At 36.2% G+C, this 18,781-nt stretch overlaps 1 protein-coding gene across 1 annotated transcript in view; it reads left to right on the forward strand.

Moving 5' to 3' along the window:
• Positions 1-18,781, forward strand: part of ARID2 (AT-rich interaction domain 2) — a 195,279-nt gene that overhangs the window by 76,635 nt on the left and 99,863 nt on the right. Inside the window, exon 4 of the mRNA XM_032248384.1 lies at positions 11,896-12,029. Coding sequence (XP_032104275.1) covers positions 11,896-12,029 — 134 coding nt within the window. The remainder of the gene's footprint in view (positions 1-11,895; positions 12,030-18,781) is intronic.

The following is an 18,781-nucleotide window of genomic DNA, read 5'->3' on the forward strand; positions in this document are numbered from 1 at the left end:
CATAAATTTAGTTTTATTTTCTTTTTTCCCCTTGACACAGGGTCTCAGTTTGTTGTCTAGGCTGGAGTGTGGTAGCACAGTGATGGCCTACTGCAATCTCTACTTCCCAGGCTCAAGTGATCTTCCACCCTTGTCCCCTGAGTAGCTGGGATGATAGGTTTGCACCACCATACTTGGCTAAATGTTAAATTTTTTGTAGAGATGGGGGTCTCGCTATATTGCCCAGGCAGTCTCGAACTCCTGGAATCAAGCAGCTTACCCACCTCAGCCTCCCAAAGTGATGGGATTACAGGTGTGAGCCTCTGTGTCCAGAAAATATAGTTTATGTAAGTAATAATAAAGTTAAAAAGATCCAATAACGTGACAGAGTAAACCTAAGTAAACCTAAAATGGAATAAAAACAGAAACAAATGAATTAGTGCTTCAAATAATATGCCATTTATCTAAAGAAAAAAAAAGAACTGTAAAATTCATATTAAATTCTAGGTTTGTTTACTTTAGGATTGAGCAAATGGGCAATTTTATTGAGAATAACATGAGCCATGTTTCTCAGTACTGGAGAAAAATGTTTAAAATACGAAAAGAGATAACTGTGATATTGAATTGATATGAGAGGTGTTACTATGATTTCATCCTTTTAGAGATAAAGAAATAAATTTATAAACATGTATGCATGCATTTGTTAATATCCCTTAGTTTTGTATAATGAAAGGTCCTAGAAGTAAAGATTCTTCTTTAAGCAATGAGCACACTAGTGTCTAGATAAAAGAAGCAGTGTTTCTTGGGAAGAAAGGGATTCTAGGGTTGAAGCAGGGAAAATACATGATAAGCCTGGAATATCTTATTGTGCTATAAATATAATGTAAGAAACTGCTAAAGAAAAAAATGATAAGGACACATCAAAAAGATTCAAAAGCCAACTTGAAAGGGATCCCAGTGGCCAAATCTGGGACAATGTCTAAAGGATACAGATGCCAAATCTAGGATAACGTGAACATTTGACTGAATAATGATAGGAATGTAATATCCATGAAATAAGAGGAGACTCTCTGAATCCATGGTGGTATAAATAATGAGTAAGTCAACAGGAGAGGATGGAAAGTACTCACAAGTAGAATGCCAACTAATAAATGTTGAAGGAATAATGGAGTTAGAAAAATTGCTTTCACAGTGACATAGTCAAGAATCATCAGTGGATGCTAAAACTAGCAGGTACAAGTTTTGATAAGGAATAGGATACTTAGACTTAAAGTGTTTTTCTGTAAATTACTTAGTAATTTCTAAAAGGAAAAGGATAACTTCATAGTGTGTTAACCTACCAATCCCAACCTTAACAAAATAAAGTAAAAGCACCAACTATGAGACAAATATACATGATGTCCCTCTTAATATATATACTAGGGTAACAGTTCACATCTGTAGTATTCCTTCAAAAAATACATCCTCTGTATCTAATTTAATGGACATTCTACAAAATAACCGTCCTATACGCTTGAAAGATAAGATGTCAAGATCATGAAAAACAAGGAGAAACAACTTATTTTTAAGTGGTTCCCAAAAAAACGTGTGTATAGGAGGTAGAGGAGGGAGAGAGAGAGAGAGAGAGAGAGAAAGAGAATTAACAGGATAAGGTAAATGAAGCAACATATAAACAGTTGGTGTATCTGGATCTGGATGAAGGATATATGAATTTTTTTATATTACTGTAACTTTCAAGTATGAATCTGTATCAGTATAAAAGTTGTTGTTAAAAGGTTTAAGGCCTAAGAAACTTAAGGGAGGTTTTTACATTGTTTGGAAAATTCATTTTTCTGGTTCAGTGTAGATACAAGAGTTTTGTGTGTGGTGTTTTTTTTTGTTTGTTTGTTTTTCCTGAGATGGAGTCTCACTCTGTTGCCAAGACTGCAGTGCAGTGGCACAATCACAGCTCACTGCATCCTCAACCTTCTGGGCTTAAGTGATCCTGTTACCTCCGCCTTCCCAGGAGGTGGGACTACAGGCGTGCACCACCACTCTTAGCTAATTTTTTATTTTTTGTAAAGGTGGAGTCTCGCTATGTTGCCCAGGCTGGTCTCAAACTCTTGGGCTCAGGTGATCCTTGCACAATAGCCCCCCAAAGTGTTGAAATGACAAGCATACGCCACTGTGCCTGCTGAAGAGTTTTAATAGATGACATTTGCACAGTATTTTCAGCCACAAAGGAGCATGATAGAGAGAAAATACATTTTTAAAAACACCCTTTAAAAAAATGTTCCATATTGCATGAATTTCTTTTAAAAGTAATTACATTCTATTTATTGTTAGAATTTCACCTTTAAGGTAATGGGTAGATTGTCATTATTGCTTTGTTTTCTAAATTATCTGCTACATGAGATATTGCTCATCATCTAATGTTATCACAGGAAAGTTAGTAATGTTGGGGGTTTTGAGAAGTAAGGCTTAACTCTTGTCAAGCTTGTCACCACTTAGAAGTACTCTTCAGCAAGAGTACTACACCACCAAGAAACACTGTGGTAAAAAAATTTTTTTTCCATGAGGCAATTCATTATGTGATCATAAAAGTCATTATGAAGTAAATTTTGCTGTATGTCAAAAACCTTGTTTTTATATAATTTACTACATCGAAATCATCTTGTAACATTTTTGGCATTGCCAACTTCCAGCTTCTTTGCTACATTGGTCTGCCTGTGAATGACTAACAAATGATTTTCACATGTCTAATCTTACCCTGTAATCTCCTCCTTTCCCCTTGTGTTTACTTTCCCTGTTTTTTCTTTTCTCTTCCCACTATCCTATCCCTTCATTGTCTTTTCCAGTTAAAGCACCTGCTTATTTATTGTCTTTAAGTAGAATTAACATGTTTTTCTGAAAAGTCTTTTTTTCTAAAAAAATTTATTTGCTTATGGGAACATATCTTCCATGGTACAGCTTTCCTTTAATGACTCACTAAAAAGCAGTTTTCTGTGAATTCTGTTTTTGAAAGAGAATCTAGTAAATACCATAAACTCAGACATGTTAAAAACATCTGTACTTTAATTCCGCTATATAGAAACCTCCAACACAATCTAATTTGCTCTAATACTTGTTTCTTCAGCTCTTCAGTAGTGTTTTCTTATCATTTTCTAACAGTGTTTTTTTGTTTGTTTTTTTTTTGCCATATCTTCCACCTATTAATTTACCCATTTTTTATCATGAGAAAATGAAGAGATTTTTCTTCAGTGATACGGAAGTTAGCATCTCAAATGACTCTTGTAAATATTTATCGATATCCTTGCTTGAAGTAATATTTCATGTTAAATTTTAGCAAAGTACTTAAGTTTCAGTGCTTGAAAAATATTGCTAAATTTAGAGGTTTGTCTTCAGCTTCTGGATACTTAGTTGTAAGCATATTGTAAACCATCAGGTAACAAAAAGTATAGCATTAACTTAGGACGAGGTTAATCATTGTCAGGGCATGTAAATTTATAGTTTAGATCTTCTTTTGGTAGTATAGAAATCTTTTGACCTACTTCTTTTGTGTCTGATTGCATTGTCATTGTTTTTATTTCATAGTATGGTTGACGGTAAGTTCAGGTGCGAAGTGTGTATTCTGCCATTTTATTGTTTAGTTTTGTTTGCATTATTCAAACTGTGGTTTCTTTGGAGGAATCTATTTAATTTAGTTGTCCTTTTTGTGAGAGATGGTTTAATTAAAGTTCAGTAATATATCTGTAAGTTGACTTAACCTAGACACACAAAGTAATGGAAATATTACATTAGTAAATGGAATATGATGAATGAGTAAAGGTTCCGCTTGTCAGAAGCTAACAAATGAATGAAGGTTCCTCTCTTATGCCATCTACATTGTCTGAAATGGGATGAGTAACATATCGAGTACCTGATATATGGAGGGAGGGAGAGAGGAGTTACTGTCAATCTATAAATTAAATGTCTTTCCCTATTGGAGTATGTTACATGTGTGCCCTACTTTGAAGGACATTCTTCTGCAGAGGCAAGTACTATGGCTGAAGTTGGCTTGTGAAATCCTGAGAAGGCCTGTACTGGAAAAGGAATTATATTGGAAATTCTCTGATTGGCACAACAAAAGAGTCATAGGAGAGATCCAAAAGTAGTATTCTGAGATTCTTCGTTAATTAAATATTTTTTTCCAGTCAACCATGGATGCTTGATTTTCTTAAATTCTTTTTGGTATCCTTTGTTTACATAATATCATTTTTCTTCTTTGATCTATAGATTATAGTTTAATTGTTATGAAATTTTCAATACTGAACTATCATTGGATTTCCACAATAAAATCTTACAGAGTCTTGAGTTGGGGTGGTTGTGTTTAATACATAATTAGCGTTTCGTGTGGTGTATGTGTATGTGTGTGTATCTAGTCTTTTTTTTGACCAACTTTAAGGAAGTTTATCAGAGTTTTACTAGATTACAATTTTCAGAGTAGCTCCCAATCTTTTTCTGTAGTTGGAAACATTTTACATAGCAATGGAGATGTCTGTTTTTGGAATGTTTGAAACAATTAACTACTGGTTTTTTGATGTTAATTTTTTTTTTAAATTTTTTTGACATTAAAAATTTTTTAATTAACATGTATTAAGCTTTTTTGTATGTGCATGATATATTTCACAATGTCAATCAATAAATTAAATGTCTTTCCTTACTGGAGTATGTTATGTGTGTGCTCCACTTTGAAGGACATGACATATTTCACAATTAAATACATCATGCACACACAAAAAAGCTTAATACATATTAAGTTTATCTAACCCCCACCTCCAAAAAATTTTTAACCTTACTAATACCTTTGAAGCCTCTCTCTATAGAAGGACAGACTTTAGCCTGTCTTCTAGGTAATAATCATTATGTTGCTTTCCTTTGTCATTTTACTACATGCTTGTCTATTGCTACAAATATATTCATTTTTTGCATGCTTATGATCTTCATATAAGTGGAATCATAATGTATTCTGAAATGGTGTTTTTAACTTACCATTTTGTTGTTGATGGCTATTTGTATGGGTCCATGTCAGTTTGTTAATTTTTGCTGCCATATAGTATTTCATTGCCTCAATATGCCACAGTGTTTTTATTCTTTCCTTTATGGATGTTTGTGTTGTTTTCAGTTGTTTTTATTTTAGGATAAATGTCTGAGAGTGGACTTGCTGCATCATAGGATAGTCTTTATTTTCTCCTTTTTTCTATATATTTATATTTGCTATTATTTTGATTTCCCTGTGGTGATTTTGAAAGTAATGATCCTGATTTTAATTTTTGTGTTAAGCACTTGAAAAAAATTTAGAAACACAGCTGACTTATTTACCTTAGTATTAACTGTGAAAATAAACCTTTTTTGTTCAGTCTTCCTGTACAAGTAACACACAGATTAGAGCTTTAATTCTTAGTACTTTTATTTTCCCATTTATGTGGAAAAGTTCTTGAAATTCAGGTGACGAGTATTGTTCTCAAATTATTTTAATAGTTTTACATTTTTGTATTCTTACCAATCACATTTGCGTTCTCTTGTATATATAACAGTTATTATTGCGACTTAATATTGGAGTTTAAATACTTTCTGTGCTTATTATTAGTCATCTGTCTTGCTACTTAACCATTCCTTAATTTAAAAAAAACTTCCAGCTTTATTGAGGTATAATTGACAAATAAAATTGTACGATTTTAAGCTATACAACATGATGGTTTGGTATGTATGTTTTGTGAAATGATTACCATAGTTAAGTTAGTTAACACACCCATTACCTTACCTAGTTACCTTTTTTGTTTTGTGGTGAGAACATGTAAGCAAATTTCAAGTAGAGTATACAATTCGGTGTTGTTACCTATAATCCCCATCCTGTTTAATAGATCCTCTGAACTTATTCATATTGTAGCTGAATGTTTGTACCAATTGACCCACATCTCTCCTTTTCTCCTGCCCCTTTGCCCCTTGGTAATCACCATTCTGTTCTGTGTTTCTAACCATTTCTTAATTTTGTTTCATCTATCAGACTATTTGAGTGGCTTTTTTGTTTGTTTGTTTGTTTTTGTCCAGAGAGCTATGTGACTTTATTCATTCTGAGTTTGCATACCTGAAAATGAATTTCTGTTGTCTTAGGTGAGAAACGTGATTGGGTAGGAAACTCCTGTGAAATAACCTTTCTTCTCAAAACTCTGATATTTGTTAATTATTTTCTGGCAATTAATTTTGGAGACAAATGAGAGCCTGATTCAAATGTTCTATGTAACTTTTTTTTTGGTGGAGGGGATGGTGGTTCTAGATAGTTCTAAAAATCTTCTTTCTCTGTTTTTGAAGCTTAAATCTTTAATCAAGATGTGTCTATTTTTCTATTTTTTTTAAATTTTGCCTGGTGACCCATGTACCTGGACACCCTAGACTCAGGGAACTTTTTGATGTTTTTTATATCTTTTCATGCCTTTCAGTTAAAGAAATTCTTCTGTTTCATCAAGGATTATTGCTTTTGTTACATTTATTGTGGTCTCTCCTATAGGACTACTGGTTTTCAAATTTTTATTTCTGTGTTTGAGCTTCTGTTTATCATACATATCTTTCATTTTTGTCCACCACTTATTTCCATTAGTTTTTTCCTTTCCATGTAGAACAGTTTCTCAGGCTTACCTTGTACATCACCAATGTGATTTACATTGTCAGATTTACTCTTTAATGCTATCTCTTTTTTTCTCTCTCTCTTTTGGAAATCTTGGCAGAGAAACTTTGTTACTTTTATGGTTTCCAAGCTACTGTACTTGATTTTTTGCCTAGTGTTTCATCTTGAAGTTATCACATCAGTGTAGGTCTCTGTCACTGGATGACACCAATCATTCCATGCCCGTACTTCTCATAGTTGCTTCACATCCCCTTGGTCTTTGTGCTCATTTTGACAAAGAAGTTATAAGTCAGAGTTCATAAAGGACCTTGCTTTCTTGGAAAACCACCTATTTCAACCCAACTTTCAATCATTCTTTTAAAAAAACAGTTGTTACTTTGTCGGTCCCATTTTGAAAAACACTCACTCTCTATAGCTCCTCAGGAGCTCAGGGAAATCCAAATTGAACTTGTCTTTTTAAGTATTTGGGCCTAGGATATACCAGACCATGTTACTCTCTAAATGTGTTTTGCAAGTTGGCCTTGTGGATCCTTGAAGTTGTTTTACATGTATCAGAATTTATAAAAGTTTTAACTGAGAAATAATGCTAGTATCGCTTTATTTTTACTCTTTAAAGTTTATTGTAATTGGATTTAAGAGGAGAGATGAATATGAGTCCTTGTCCTAACCATCTTTTTTGGGTAACCTTTCAAAAGGTTTTGTTAATATGGAAGTGTTTCTATCATACAGACTTATTTTTTTTTCTTTGATCCAAGAATAATCAAGAGTTTTCTTGATTTGTGGTGGTGGTTGTTATTGTTTTAGTTTCTAAGTATTCTACGAAAATATTTATATATGACGTTATGTGATATCTGAGAATTGCTTTAAAAAATATGAGAGAGATTTGGTTGTGAGGATGGGTAATTGTGGTTGAGATGAAACAAAATTGACCATAAATTGACATCTGTTGATAGATACTATTGTACTAGTCTCTATATTTTTGCATAGGGGTTTGGAATTTTGCATAAGAAAAAGTTACTTCTAATTTTACAAGGATTTGATTTCTTCTAAGAAAAAAGTTTCTTGAATTGCATTGTGGTTAGAAAATGTGCCCTAAGGCCAAGTGTGGTGGCCCATGCCCGTAATCCCAACACTTTGGGAGGCTGAGGCAGGCAGATAACAAGGTCAGGAAATCAAGACCACCCTGGCCAACATGGTGAAATGCCATCTCTACTAAAATACAAAGTATTAGCCAGGCGTGGTAGTGCATGTCTGTAGTCTCAGTTACTTGGGAGGCTGAGGCAGGGGAATTGCTTGAACGCAGGAGGCAGAGATTTTATTGCACCAATGCACTCTAGCCTGGCAACGGAGTGAGACTCCTTCGCAAAAAAAAAAAAAAAAAAAAAAAGAAAAAGAAAAGAGAGAAAAAAGGAAAATGTGCCCTATACAACATATAATTTTAAATTTATTTTAGTTTTCTCTGTGAATTGATACAGGATGAGTTTTTAAATTTCCATTGAGATTCTAAAAGAAGGTCATTACATGTCCAATAATTCAGTCTTAGTGATGATATTCAAGTCTTCTGTAACCTAATTTATTATTTTGTCTGCTTAATCTGTCAGGTATTGTAAGAGATACATTAAATTTCCCCACATTCACTATGATAGTACTCATATTATTTGATGCTGTTTTGAATGGACTCTTTTCCCGCCATTGTATCAATCACATTTAAGCTTTGGATTATAATATTTTACCAGTTTTGAGTTAAATATGTAATGTGCTAGGTAGATCACTATAGGAGCTCAGCAAATACTTGTTTGAATACTATGTTAACTATTCAAAGTTATGTCATTGATTTTTGAGGAGAAAGAAATGTGCAGTCTAGCATTTGCAGTTTAATGAGTGAACACGGTAGTTCTGTTGATGTGTAAACTCAAGGTCATGTTAGAGAATTAAATCAGAACACTTGCACTTTGAAATGTAACTTTTTGTATTTTAGCTGTGTTCTCTGGTGTGTTAATACTTTTTGGTTTTTAGAAGTATAACTGAAAAACTAGTTTTTTGTGCTTATTTATTGAGAGGGTGCCAAAATCTTTTTGCATCTCAGTTGGAAATATTTAATAATGGCAGTGAGAACAAGTACTGGCCTGCAAGCCAGGGAAGTAAACGTTTCAGAATTATAACAGCCTTAATCATAAATTTCTGAAGATTGGAATTGTGCAAAGAATCTGTTGGAAGAATAGCGTTAGACTATTACAAGGGACCAGAAATGATGTATTTTTAAAACCTTATGAAACTTTGAATTATATAGGGTTTTATGTATATAATAATATATATGGTTTATTATGAGTATATAGTGTTGTCAGTTCACTCCACATCTCTTATGTTCCATTTGGGGTGTTTTGGAAGGGACGAGTTCATGTTTATAGCCCTTCTTTACTAAAAATGTTGCTTTCTCTCCCGACTGTGATGAGAAATGTGTGTGTGTGCGTGCATGTGTAAGTTTTTTTTTTTTTTTGAGACGAAGTCTTGCTTTGTCGCTCAGGCAGCTGGAGTGTAGTGGCACAATCTTGACTCACTGGACTCCCGGCCTCCCAGGTTCAAACAATTCTTGTACTTCAGCCACCTGAGTAGCTGGGATTACAGACATGTGCCACCATGTCTGGGTAATTTTTGTATTTCTTAGTAGAGATGGCATTTTGCCATGTTGGCCAGGCTGGTTTTGAACTTTTGGCCTCAAGAGATACACCTGCCTTGCCTCCCAAAGTGCTGGGATTACAGGCATGAGCCACCGCACCTGCCCTAAAAACATGTAAATTTTAAATCTACTGTACTAAATGATGAATAACAAACTTATGAAGAGCATCCTAAACCTATTATTTAGTGGTATGATTTTGATTTTAAAATTCTAAATCTTCGACATTATTTTGATTAGATAACAATTATTTCATAAAGATTATTTATCTGTAGTCTGTTTTAACCATTCCACAATGAAGTTCAAACAATTCTAAAAGATTGTACTATCTAAAATACCTCCATGAATACTATTCCAGTGATTTTATATGACACATATTTTCCTTCATTTACAGAAAATATGTCACATAAATTTTGAGCAGCTGTTTTTCCAATTTTCTTTTTATGTCTACATTTATATATTTTTTCCTTCTATTATATGTGTTTTAGCAATTTAAAAAAAACGGATTTGATTCATTTACCTATTTAAGTCCATTGTGGGTTTATACTAGAGAGAGACTGTCCCTTTTAAATAATCTTTTTGTTCTGTTTTATGTTTTTAGACTGTAAATTCTCTCTGCAAGGAACATACCCAGATTCAGGTTGAAATGTGTATACTTGCCTACTGTTTTCAGTGCTCAAGGATTATATTTGTATATATGTCTTTGCTTCAGTATGCTTTATCTACAACCATAAAGAAAAATATTGGATTCATTAGCTATCAAGCTACCTGCTAGGAAAGAGTTTCTTGCTCAAATTAGGCTTATGTGGGGAACTTGGAAATAATGGAAAGGGACAGTTTAATTCTTTTCCAGGCTCAAGGATGTGAATTATTGTGCCTTGTAAAGCTGGAAGGGGAAAATGAGGAATGATAATGATTTTCCATGCCATTAGTTTTTATATTTATAAAATTATAGCTTCCATTCATCCCTCCTTGAAATTTAAGATTTGGTGCTAAAAATAATACTTCCAAGATAATCTTATATGTTCACTAATACCCATCTCCCCTACTTCAGCTATTTTTAAAAAGCAGAGGGCAGGTACTGCTGAACTTTTAAAGTAGCTCCAAATGGACTTAGCACCTGCCGAGATCAGGAATGGAAGAAGGATTGATCTGTAAAATAATTACATGTAGAACTTTTATTTGGTAAATGTAAGTTAGTATATATCAATTAGTTTAACTTCCTATCTGTGAAGTATAGTAACAACTACTTTAGAATACAGTGTTGTGTTTGACATGGTTTTGACCAATTGTTTCCCTGTTTTAAAATCATGCCTTACTTGAGAATCTTACTATAAACTGGTAGATGATGAGGTATCATGAATTTGAAAATTCAATCCTAGTTAATATTAAGATTGATTATACTCAATAATGGTGATACAGTGGGGGATACACTGTCTTATAAATTGGTCGGAATGTCTTAGGCATAATACTTTTGGATTGCAGTTTGACTATATTGATGTTTAAAATGAGTATACCTTGCTAATATCTATTAAGAGAAAATATTCAAACAAGTGTACAGATTAAGTTTATTGCAGAATGATTTGTGATACCAAAAAACAAAACTGAAAATGCCCTAAATGTATTGCTAGATAACTATTTAAATTATAATGTATCAATAGGATGAAATACTATATAGCTGTTAGAAAAGAATGAGGTAGTGCAATATGCATTGGTATATTTAGACCTTTAAAATGTATTATTAAATAAAGACATTCTCGGAGAATATACCCAGGTTTGCACGTGAACTGGTGGTTATTGCTGATAAGTGAATTTGTAGAGGTCAAGGGTTAGAGAATCTTCTAATTTTCACATGGTTTTTATGACCGTATGTAATTATTTTCTAAATCCTTTTTTCTAGCTTGCATAGAAGTGTTTTTTTTTTTTTTTTTTTCATCCTGGATTTTTTTTATTTAGTTTTTATATTTTTATTATACTTTAAGTTCTGGGATATATGCGCAGATCGTGCAGGATTGTTAACATAGGTTTACACATGCCATGGTGGTTTGCTGCATCCATCCACCCGTCATCTACATTAGGTATTTCTCCTAATGTTATCCCTCCCCAAACCCCCCACTCCCTGCTATCCCTCCCCTAGCTCTCCCATTGCCCAACAGGCCCCGGTGTGTGATGTTCCATTCCCTGTGTTCATGTGTTCTTATTGTTCAACAACGACTTACTTGTGGGAACATGCAGTGTTTGGTTTTCTGTTCTTGTGTCAGTTTGCTGAGAATAATGACTGTATATAATTTTTACAGACAAAGGTGCTATTCAACTATTCATCTGCATGTAGTTGTCATCTGATAATTCTCATTTTTATATTTTTGAGTAGAGGTATGGTCTTTTCTGAAAATAAAATACTTTTAGAACCATTGCATTGAGTTTATCTGTGGTTTATCTTACTCTGAACTGAAGTTACTGTTCTAATACAAGAGGTTTATAGTATTTTTATTAATTATTTTTTAGATTCTTATTGAGAAAAGGAAAACAAATGGTAAGAGTTAAAAAATAAGATATAAATGTATTTTTAAATTTTTTCTGTGCTGTTTTTCTCTTTCAGTTACCTAGAAAAGTACGAGAAAGTTCATCATTTTGGGGAGGATGATGATGAGGTACCACCAGGCAATCCAAAGCCACAGCTTCCTATTGGTGCAATTCCATCTTCCTACAATTACCAGCAACACAGTGTGTCAGGTAAGTATCACTGAAAATTAATAGGGTATAGGTATGCAGTTTTGAATTAGGAAAACAGACATCATTCAATGAATTAGTTTCTTCCTTTTGCACATGAGAACACTTAAGGCCTTGAGGTAATGCAGCTTTCAAAGATTGACATGTAATTGGTATCAGAGCCCTTTCTATCAGAGCTTGCTTGAGAATTTTAGCTACAGGAATTTTTAGTTATAAAATACTTTGACTTTCAAGTAATTTTTTCTTATTCCTTTGATCAGTGATCAATTTATCCTAGTCACTAAAATAAGAAGAGAAAGATCCTGTTAGGATTCAGGAGATCAAGAATTTTCTTATGCAATCTATTCAGTTTTCTAATATTAATGAGATTTCCAGCACCAGAATTCTCAGAAATGTTTCTAATTACTCTATTTTCCTGCCATGGCAGCAGGAAGATTTTTTTTTTTTTTTAATTGCATTTTAGATTTGGGGGTACATGTGAAGAACATGCAAGATTGTTGCATAGGTATACATGTGGCAGTGTGATTTGCTGCCTTCCTCCCCCTCTCCTATATCTGGCATTTCTCCCCATGCCATCCCCCCCCCAACTCGCCCCCCCCCCCACTGTCCCACCCCTATTTTCCCCCAACAGACCCCAGTGGGTAGTGCTCCCCTCCCTGTGTCCATGTGTTCTCATTGTTCAACACCCGCCTATGAGTGAGAACATTCAGTGTTTCATTTTCTGCTCCTGTGTCAGCTTGCTGACAATGATGGCTTCCAGGTTCATCCATGTCCCTACAAAGGACACGAACTCATCGTTTTTGATGGCTGCGTAATATTCCATGGTGTATATGTGCCACATTTTCCCTGTCCAGTCTATGATCGATGGGCATTTGGGTTGGTTCCAGGTCTGTGCTATTGTAAACTGTGCTGCAGTGAACATTCGTGTGCATGTGTCCTTATAGTAGAACGATTTATAATCCTTTGGATATATACCCAGTAATGGGATTGCTGGGTCAAATGGAATTTCTATTTCTAGATCCTTGAGGAATCACCACACTGTCTTCCACAATGGTTGAACTAATTTACACTCCCACCAACAGTGTAAAAGTGTTCCTATTTCTCCACATCCTCTCCAGCATCTGTTGTCTCCAGATTTTTTAATGATCGCCATTCTAACTGGCGTGAGATGGTATCTCAATGTAGTTTTGATTTGCATTTCTCTAATGAGCAGTGATGATGAGCATTTTTCATATGTTTATTGGCCTCATACATGTCTTCTTTTGTATAGTGTCTGTTCATATCCTTTTCCCACTTTTGAATGGACTTGTTTGTTTTTTTCTTGTAAATCTGTTTTAGTTCTTTGTAAATTCTGGATATCAGCCCTTTGTCAGATGGGTAAACTGCAAAAATTTTTTCCCATTTTGTTGGTTGCTGATTCACTCTAATGACTGTTTCTTTTGCTGTGCAGAAGCCATGGAGTTTGATTAGGTCCCATTTGTCTATTTTGGCTTTTGTTGCCAATGCTTTTGGTGTTTTAGTCATGAAGTCCTTGGCCTATGTCCTGAATGGTTTTGTCTAGATTTTCCTCTAGGGTTTTTATGGTGGTAGGTCTTATGTTTAAGTCTTTAATCCATCTGGAGTTAATTTTAGTGTAAGGTGTCAGGAAGGGGTCCAGTTTCTGCTTTCTGCACATGGCTAGCCAGTTTGCCCAATACCATTTATTAAACAGGGAATCCTTTCCCCATTGCTTGTTTTTGTCAGGTTTGTCAAAGATCAGATGGTTGTAGATATGTTGTGTTGCCTCCGAGGCCTTTGTCCTGTTCCATTGGTCTATATCTCTGTTTTGTTACCAGTACCATGCTCTTTTGATTACTGGAGCCTTGTAGTATAGTTTGAAGTCTGGTAGTGTGATGCCTCCCGCTTTGTTCTTTTTGCTTAGAATTGACTTGGCTACGTGGGCTCTCTTTTGGTTCCATATGAATTTTAAGGTGGTTTTTTCCAGTTCTGTGAAGAAGGTCATTGGTAGCTTGATGGGGATAGCATTGAATCTGTAAATTACTTTGGACAGTATGGCCATTTTCACAATATTGATTCTTCCTAACCATGAGCATGGAATGTTTCTCCATCTGTTTGTGTCCTCTCTTATTTCATTGAGCAGTGATTTGTAGTTCTCCTTGAAGAGGTCCTTTACGTTCCTTGTTAGTTGTATTCCTAGGTATTTTATTCTCTTTGTGGCAATTGTGAATGGCAGTTCATTCTTGATTTGGCTCTCTTTAAGTCTGTTATTGGCGTATAGGAATGCTTGTGATTTTTGCGCATTGATTTTGTATCCTGAGACTTTGCTGAAGTTGTTTATCAGTTTCAGGAGACTTTGGGCTGAGATGATGGGGTCTTCTAGATAGACAATCATGTTGTCTGCAAATAGAGACAATTTGATTTCCTCCGTTCCTATTTGAATACCCTTTATTTGTTTTTCTTGCCTGATTGCTCTGGCTAGAACTTCCAATACTATATTGAATAGGAGTGGTGAGAGAGGGCATCCTTGTCTATTTACAGATTTCAAAGGGAATGCTTCCAGTTTTTGCCCATTCAGTATGATATTGACTGTCGGTTTGTCATAAATAGCTTTTATTATTTTGAGATACATTCAGTCAATACCTAGTTTATTGAGGGTTTTTAGCATAAAGGGCTGTTGAATTTTGTCGAAGGCCTTCTCTGCATCAATTGAGATAAAAGTGGTTTTTGTCTTTTGTTCTGTTTATGTGGTGAATTACGTTTATGGACTTGCATATGTTGAACCAGCCTTGCATCCCTGGGATGAATCCTACTTGATCATGGTGGATAAGCTTTTTGATGTGCTGTTGCAATCGGCTTGCCAGTATTTTATTGAAGATTTTTGCATCTATGTTCATCATGGATATTGGCCTGAAGTTTTCTTTTCTTGTTGAGTCTCTGCCGGGTTTTGGAATCAGGATGATGTTGGTCTCGTAAAATGATTTGGGAAGGATTCCCTTTTTTTTTATTATTTGGAATAGTTTCAGAAGGAATGGTACCAGCTCCTCTTTGTATGTCTGGTAGAATTCGGCTGTGAACCTGTCTGGACCTGGGCTTTTTTTGGATGCTAGGCTCTGAATTGCTGCCTCAAATTCAGACCTTGTTATTGGTCTATTCAGGGTTTCAACTTCTTCCTGGTTTAGGCTTGGGAGGAGGCAAGTGTCCAGGAATTTATCTATTTCTTCCAGGTTTACTAGTTTATGTGCATAGAGTTGTTTGTAATAATCTCTGATGATGGTTTGAATTTCTGTGGAATCTGTGGTGATATCCCCTTTATCATTTTTTATTGCATCAATTTGGTTATTCTCTCTTTTCTTTTTTATTTATCTGGCTAGTGGTCTGTCTATTTTGTTGGTCTTTTCAAAAAACCAGCTCCTGGATTTATTGATTTTTTTGAAGGGTTTTTTGTGTCTCTATCTCCTGCAGTTCTGCTGTGATCTTAGTTATTTCCTGTCTTCTGCTAGGTTTTGAGTTTTTTTGATCTTGCTCCTCTAGCTTTTTCAATTTTGACGATAGGGTGTCAATTTTAGATCTCTCCTTTCTTCTCATGTGGGCACTCATTGCTATATATTTTCCTCTAGAGACTGCTTTAAATGTGTCCCAGAGGTTCTGGTATATTGTGTCTTCATTCTCATTGGTTTCGAAGAACGTCTTTATTTCTGCCTTCATTTCATTGTTGATCCTGTCAACATTCAAGAGCAAGTTGTTCAGTTTCCATGAAGCTGTGCGGTTCTGAGTTAGTTTCTGAGTTCTGAGTTCTAACTTGACTGCACTGTGGTCTGAGAGACTCTTTGTTATGATTTCTGTTCTTCTGCATTTGCTGAGGAATGATTTGCTTCCAATTATGTGTTCAATTTTAGAGTAGGTCTGATGTGGTGCTGAGAAGAATGTATATTCTGTGGATTTGGAGTGGAAAGTTCTGTAAATGTCTGTTAGGTTTGTTTGTTCCAGGTCTGAGTTCAAGTCCTGGATATCCTTGTTAATTTTCTGTCTGGTTGATCTGTCTAATATTGACAATGGGGTGTTAAACTCTCCCACTATTATTGTGTGGGAGTCTTAATTCTCTTTGTAAGTCATTAAGAACTTGCCTTATGTACCTGGGTGCTCCTGTATTGGGTGCATATATATTTAGGATCATTAGCTCTTCTTGTTGCATTGATGCTTTTGCCATTATGTAGTGTCCTTCTTTGTCTCTTTTGATCTTTGTTGCTTTAAAGTCTATTTTATCAGAGATGAGAATTGCAACTCCTGCTTTTTTTATGCTCTCCATTTGCTTGGTAAATCTTCCTCCATCCCTTTACGTTGAGCCTTTGTGTATCCTTGCGTGTGAGATGGGTGTCCTGGAAACAGCACAGCGATGGGTTTTTGCTTTTTATCCAATTTGCCAGTCTGTGTCTTTTGATTGGGGCATTTAGTCCATTTACGTTTAGGGTTAATATTGTTATATGTGAATTTGATACTGCCATTTTGATGCTATCTGGCTGTTTTGCCCATTAGTTGTTATAGATTCTTCATTGTGTTGATGCTTTTTACCATTTGGTTTATTTTTGGAGTGGCTGGTACTGGTTGTTCCTTTCTATGTGTAGAGCCTCTTTGAGGAGCTCATGTAAAGCAGGCCTGGTGGTGATGAAATCTCTGAGTACTTGCTTGTTTGCAAAGGATTTTATTTTTCCTTCACTTATGAAGCTTAGTTTGGCTGGATATGTAATTCTGGGTTGAAAGTTCTTTTCTTTAAGGATGTTGAATATTGGCCCCCACTCTCTTCTGGCTTCTAGGGTTTCTGCTGAGAGAACTGCTGTGAGTCTGATAGGCTTCCCTTTGTGGGTAATCCACCTTTCTCTCTGGCTGCCCTTAGCATTTTCTACTTTATTTCAACCCTGGTGAATCTGACGATTATGTGCCTTGGGGTTACTCTTTGTGAGGAATATCTTGTGGTGTTCTCTGTATTTCCTGGACTTGAATATTTGCCTGCCTTGCTAGGTTGGAGAAGTTTTCCTGGATAATATCCTGGTGAGTATTTTCCAGCTTGGATTCATTCTCTTCATCACATTCAGGTACACCTATCAAACGTAGATTAGGTCTTTTCACATAATCCCACATTTCTTGGAGACTTTGTTCATTCCTTTTTACCCTTTTTTCTCTAATCATACCTTCTCGTTTTATTTCATTGAGTTGATCTTCGACCTCTGATACCTTTCTTCTGCTTTGTCAGTTCGGCTGTTGAAACTTGTGCATACTTCATGAAGTTCTCGTGTTGTGTTTTTCAGCTCCATCAATTCACTTATATTCCTCTCTAAGTTGTCCATTCTCGTTAGCATTTCGTCAAATCTTTTTTCAAGGTTCTTAATTTCTTTGCATTGGGTTAAAACATGTTCTTTTAGCTCACGGTAATAAGTTCCTTATTACCCACTTTCTGAAGTCTGATTCTGTCATTCCATCACACTCATTCTCCATCCAGCCTTGTTCCCTTGCTGGTGAGGAGTTGTGATCCCTTTTAGGAGGAGAGGTGTTCTGGTTTTGGGTATTTTCATCCTTTTTGCGCAGGTTTCTTCCACCTTTGTGGATTTATCCACCTGTCATCTTTGTAGTTGCTGACTTTCAGTTTGGGTCTCTGAGTGGACGTACAATTTGTTGATAATGAAGTTATTTCTGTTTCTTAGTTTTCCTTCTTACAGTCTGGTCCCCCTGTTGTCTGGCTGCTGAGGTCCACTCCAGGCTCTCCTTGCCTGGGGATTACCTGCAGCAGCTGCAGAACAGTAATGGTTGCTACCAGTTTCTTTTTGTGCTATTTTTGTCCCAGAAGGATACCTGCTGAATGTCAGTCTGATCTCTCCTTTATGAGTTGACTCTTTGGATATACGGGGGTCAGGGAGCTGCTTGAGGAGACAGTCTGTCCTTTACGTGAGCTCAAGTGCTGAGTTATGAGCTCCGTTTTTCATTCAGGGCTGCTGGGCAGGTACGTTTAGGTCTGCTGCAGCAGAACTCATAAACACCATTTTTTTTTCTGTCCCAGGTAATTAGGGTTCTATGAGTTTCCGTTGCGCTGCTGCCTTTTTTTCAGGGCTGCTCTGCGCAGGAAGGAGGCAGCCTAGTCACTGTCTGCCTTCAGAGGCTTTACTTAGCTGCTGTGGGCTCTGCCCAGCTGTCGTGTGAACTCCCCTGCAGTCCTGTTTATATGGGTGTAGTTAGAACTGTCTGAGCATTGGTGGCCCGCCTCTGTAATGGGGACTCTTGCTGTAATGGCAGTTTGCCTTGGCATTGGCGGGTTGCCTCGGCAACGGTGGGCTGCTTCAGCAATGGCGTACCACCTCCGTAGTGCCTCGGCAACGGCGGAGGTCCCTCTCCCACAGACCTAGACCGTCCCAGGTTTAGCTGTGCTTGCTGTGAAACTCTCAATCCAAAGAGTTTCTGATTGCTGTTATTTTGTGGGCGTGGGACCAGCCGAGCCTGATCACCTGGCTCCCTGCCTCAGAGCATTTTGATTTTTAGTTGAACGGTCGACTCTCTCCCAGGTGTTCCAGTCGCCTGTTGAAAAGGCGCCAGGGTCTTTGTGATTTCCCCTGTGGCGACTCACTGCGCCGGCTTAAACAGTGGCATGGGGCTTTTTTTTTGCCCGGGAATCTCCTGTCCTGGCTCCCTGTTTCAGACCCCTTTTTAGACAGATGAATGGGTGACTGCACCTTCCCGGGGCTCCAGTCGCCTGCTAAAAGGGCACCCGG

This window comes from Sapajus apella, unplaced genomic scaffold (genome assembly GCF_009761245.1).
Source record: "Sapajus apella isolate SASKATOON/1434 unplaced genomic scaffold, GSC_monkey_1.0 scaffold66, whole genome shotgun sequence".
Taxonomy (NCBI): Eukaryota; Metazoa; Chordata; class Mammalia; order Primates; family Cebidae; genus Sapajus; species Sapajus apella.